Raw genomic sequence first — 5,426 nt, forward strand, 5'->3', positions numbered from 1 at the left:
CGTTGGTAAAAGAGTAGCCCAAGAGTTGGCGGTGGGTGGTGATGACTAGCTGCCTTCCCTCTAGTCTTACACTGCTAAATTAGGGATGGCTAGCACAGATAGCCCTCGTGTAGCTTTGCGCAAAATTCAAAAACAAACAAACATATTTCCAGCTGTTAAGTGTTTGAAGTAATTGCTTTTCAATCATCTCAATTAGTAGCTAAGCTACTAGAAATATAGTCCTTATCACAACAATGCATTTTATCTGTTTGTTATAGTAAGTTAATTGGTTTAAGCTTTTGCTAAACCTGCCAAGATATACACTATATCTTATGCCCCTCAGTGGACCTACAATGCTAGAAACTGGGTTTCAGTACCCATGGTGGGCAGCTTGCAGATAGCCCATTGTGTAGCTTTGTGCTTAATTACAAACAAACAAACTATATTTTATTCTGTCTCAGCTGATAGGTTTGTTATGCTAGTTGGACACAAATGTGGTCTTTTATAATCAGTCATAAACACTATCCTATTATTTTTCAAAGTTGAACTTTCTATTGGGATAATTTTCATTCAGTAGTTCATGCTTACATGATTTTGTACCTTTACTGACTTAAACTTATTTAATTAATAAGTCTTTGAATATGTATAATCTGTACATTTTGTATGTAGTAAACAAGGCTGATTCAAAGAGGGTAAAAGGTAAAACTTAGAAATTTCCCTAAAGATTTCAAATTGTGCTCTACACAGATGTAACACAAAAAGCTTTGTTTGGAAGATTTTCTAGGAATGAAATTAGAAATGTATCATATACTATAGTGGATGATTTAGTAAGAGTCATCCAAACCTGGCCATTAAAATGTTAATAAAGATCTTAAATAAGTAAAAGTAAATTCAAAAAAATTTTAAAAACAACAAAAAACTGATGCTATCAAGTACAAAATATCATCATTTAAATAATCATCAACAGACCCCAGAATAAAAATGTGGAAAAAAAATGGTTCTCTATGGATATTTAGTTTCTGTTTCTAAATGAAAGAAACATTTTTAAAAATTGTTTTCAGTAATCTTCTTGAAAACCTAAAGTTGAGCCTGTTAAATAGCCATGTTATGACTTTTAAACAAAAAAGTTATGTGTATTTCCAGAAATTAGTTTTATTTGTTTGAGAGATCCAGTGTTTGTTGTATTAACCTGTGGTATTAACTAAGATTTATGAAAACTTCGGGTTTATTGTGATCTTTACCTGATCAGTGATGCTGGTGAAACACTGTGTTTAGGTGTTTTATTTATTTTCTTGTTCTAGTATATAAGTTATTTTTCAGATTCACTCAAAAAATATGTTGCTTTTGCAGTCTATTAAAATAGCTGATGAAGTAGGTCAAGAAGATGAGAATAGCTTTCTTAGTTATTTATTGACTCATATATGATGTTTTATTCACAGTCTTATTTTTTTTAAGGGTTTTACATCTTGTTAGACCCCAGAAACCATCATTTAAGTGGTCAACGAGCTGTTTTAATGTCTGAGCGTTTGTCTGTCAAGGAATCAATCTGCCTAGAATTTTGGTATGCCCTTCCTGATGTGGCTGATGGGGCAACTCTTCAAGTGTACCAGAGTGATGTTTATGAAACATCATATCTTGTTAGTTCTTGGAGAAACACCACTAATGACAAATGGCAGAAAGCTCAGATTACCATCACTCCTGGTGATCACAAGGAAGGAAAATATATTTGGGTTTGTTGAAATACAGTTATTTCCAATTCCATATATATATTTATAATTGTTAATTAGAAATATGGGTTCTGTTTACTTTTATTTCAAATGAAGATAATTTTTTAATTGTTTTAAGGACACAAACTTATAATGATATTAAATTGCTAGAGCTTTTGATTTATATTGTTAGTTAACATTATTCAGTACGTTATTATTCTTAAATCAAGAAGCTTATGAACTGTCATGTAGATGAACTTGATTTTAACATAGGTGTACATTGTTGGAACGCTTGGAAGTGATCACACAGGTTATGCTGCTGTTGACGACATTAGAGTGATACCAGATGCTTGTGAACGTAAGTAGCATTTTATACTCAACTTTAACAGAGATTATCAGTAACTATAAATTAATTGATATATAAATAGTGTTGGAAATAATTATGAAAACAGTGAATAAAATTGGTTTAAAAGGCAAATATCGGATTACATCCCTCTGTTATTGGAAAATGAACAGCACCAGAGTACACTTACATGTTGACAATCACCCAACCAGTTAGACTGTGCCACAACAGCATAATGTATATAAAATGGACTTTCAAATGAATAATTCACTTCTCTTAGCCCTTTCCCAAGAGGAATCCTCCATTCACTCTTCTCTTCTTCTTCAGGTAGTTGCTTTCTTATGCCCACCCAGTATCTTGTATGTCTGGGCATTTTCTTGAACTCTCTTCTCAGACTTCTCCTCTTTACTTATGAACTATGGAGTGATTAGTCACTAAGATTCATACTTTTCCTTCTCATCCTGCACAAGAGGTTCTTCTTTTTTTGGAGACTCTGACTTCCCTAGGACCACTCATTCCTTTAGGTTGTGCACACATGCTCCTCCTCCGTTGGACATTGCAGGACCAGTGGAATCTTTCACAGAATCCATTGTCATCGACTTTCTATCTGTCCCTTCCTTTACTCAAGGAATTGCCTTGGTGGCTGAACTATCCCGACACTACCTCATGAGTTCCTTTGTCTTCCCAGACCAGACCTTCACCTTTTCACCAGTGCTTCTCTGTCAGGTTGGGGAGCATCTCTGAAGGACAACATGACATCTGGCTTTTGGACATAAGATGAGTGCTCACTTCACGTTAACAGGTTCAAACCACTTGACATCTGTCGAGCATGCTCCCATAACCTCATGAATTGTTTGTTCATGATCCATTTAGACAATTACATGATTGTGTCATATCAACTGTCAAGGGGTACACATTCTAGGGTTTTATGTTTTCATACCTGGGACCCTCATTTTGGGGCTCATTCTTATCATATTTGTCTGATTTCCTGTTATGTGTTGTGAACTTTGTTTAAGATCACTTCTCTCAACTGGACTGCATTCTCCTTAGAGAATGGTCTCTCCTTCCATAGGTTTTTCATTGGATTTTCTCTCAATTGGGCACACCCCTCATAGACGTCTTTGTCACCCCTCTCAACTCAAAGCTTCCTCTCTCTTGGTCTCTGGTCCATCATCTGGCTGTGGCTTTCAATACATTTAGTTAGGACTGGTCTCACGTTTTTCTATCTTATCTTCTTATCCCCCTTCGGGTCCTAACTTTGATTCATGATACCACTTGCCAGATCCTCTTGGAGGTGTCTCTTTGGCCAGCTCAGTCTTGGTTTTTTCTGCTTCTTTACTTGGGAGCCAGACACCTAAATTTTTGCCAAGTATCCCCTCTCTCTTGTTTAAATTTTACATTTAACTGTTTCATCAAAGGATATTGTCCTCCATCTTCATGTATGAGATTTGTCCAGTCTATCGTTTATTGAGCTCAACTCTCTGATTATGCAGCCTTTCTCTCATCTCATTTCTGTTGCCATTCCACTTTGTCATTATATTATTGTAAGTGGCACGTCTGTTGTCACTGGTCCATCTGCCATTCTTTTCCTCCTGGTTGGCCTATTATACACCATCTTTCTACCTTCTTTAACTGTTAATTTGACCATGGTTTGTCAGTCACTACTACTGGTGGTTTTGAGGTGGCACAGGATGTTTTCACCCCGATCCTCTCCACTTTATTGTGATCCTTCCTTCTCCACTGGCTTCCTTGCTCAAATTTTATGCCAGACTGGGACCTCAGTGTTGTTTTGTATTCTCTCACACATGACCCATTTAAGCCATTGGCTTCTTGCTCTTTGTGCCACATATATCTTAAAACTTATTTCCTTCTCCTTTTTGCTTGTGGCCACCATCATTGAGATACCTATGTGACTGATTCTTCTCGTACTCTTTTTCCATCGTACTTATATACTCCCCTATCCAGACTGGTCTTTCCTTCCTGAGACGTTAGCTGCTTGGGAAGGTGACTACACTTTCTCTCTTATCTCCTTTCCTTCTATCTTTCACCTTTATGTTCATTCAGCCCTGGCTACTATGTCCTTTTCAGGCTGTTAGATGTTATTTATCATGTACTTTCCCCCTTTGGGGTCATTGTTTCTGCCTATTCTAGGACCCTTCTCCTTCTACCCTTACTGGGTGAGTCCATCAACTTCTCTGACTGGTCTATGCATCATTGGATATGGATGTTTGTAGGCTATTGTATATTTCTTCACATCAAATTCATCACCTTACTCATTCTCTTGCAGGCAGGCACATGCACAATGCCCAACACTTTCATCACTCATTATTTTCACCATATGGCTGTTTCATCTCCTGAGGGTTTTTGTCTGATCTCCATTATTCAATTAACTCACCGTCTCTAGATGGGTATATAAAATTTCCTTTTCAGAGCCTCTTTTTAATTTCGTAGGATCCAACCAGCTGGCTGGTGTTGCCTCCCAGGGTATACTTACCCAAAATTTGCATCGAGCCAGGATAATGGATCATACCATTTTTCCTGGCTCAACCACTGCTCACTGTTGAGATGGGGTTCTGCAAGACCACTTGAGGTATCAATGTGGTATGTATATGTGTGTGTGTGTGTATATATATATATAAAATGATAAAGCTTGTGGTAATAGCACCCAAAAGATGTTGAGGATATCCAATCTATCAAGCAAAATACAAAATTCTGAAGTTAAATAGTTTAGATCTTAATTCATTTAACTATACATTACAATGTATTGATGATTTAATTTTCATAAATAATTTAAACTTTGCCCCAAATATAATATATCCTAAGGAATTGACTGTAGAAAAAAGCAATAGTAATAATTCTAACACTAATTATTTAGACATAGACATTTAATTTGTAGAAGGCAGAGTTCAGTTGATCATTTTGGATAAAAGAAGGAAATTAAATTTTTCCATCCTTGGTTTACCTACACCCCATAGTTTTATTCCTAATGTTTCATTAAAAGGGATTATTATAATTATAGTATTTTGGCACTTGTGTATAAAGTTAAAGTCATAAATAATATTCAACGTTAATTATTATATCACAACTGAAAATATTTTTAATGGTATGCAATAGTAATATCTTTTTAATGGATAATGTTTCCTTATTCATAGATAAACTAAAACATAATGGATATAAAGATACACAACTAAAAATATTTTTTCTATTTTTAATAATAAATATAAATCTGTTTTAAATAATAAACTTTAACTTATGTAAAACTCCTTACTGAGAGGTCGTTAGTTATTCATAAACTAACTTAGTTATAAAACCAGTTTCATATTCAGTATACTGGGACTAGAAAGACCAACTTCAAGTAGCTGGGCTTGCCTCAGCTTTTCTGTGTCATACTTGAATAA

The 5,426-nt window shown here is 35.3% G+C and overlaps 1 protein-coding gene across 1 annotated transcript in view; it reads left to right on the plus strand.

The window, feature by feature from the left end:
- The window catches only part of LOC106466712 (MAM and LDL-receptor class A domain-containing protein 2-like), a 141,534-nt gene that overhangs the window by 1,835 nt on the left and 134,273 nt on the right, over window positions 1–5,426 (plus strand). The window contains exons 2-3 of the mRNA XM_022394788.1: window positions 1,435–1,709; window positions 1,959–2,043. Coding sequence (XP_022250496.1) covers window positions 1,435–1,709; window positions 1,959–2,043 — 360 coding nt within the window. The remainder of the gene's footprint in view (window positions 1–1,434; window positions 1,710–1,958; window positions 2,044–5,426) is intronic.

This window comes from Limulus polyphemus, unplaced genomic scaffold, assembly GCF_000517525.1.
Source record: "Limulus polyphemus unplaced genomic scaffold, Limulus_polyphemus-2.1.2 Scaffold2355, whole genome shotgun sequence".
Taxonomy (NCBI): Eukaryota; Metazoa; Arthropoda; class Merostomata; order Xiphosura; family Limulidae; genus Limulus; species Limulus polyphemus.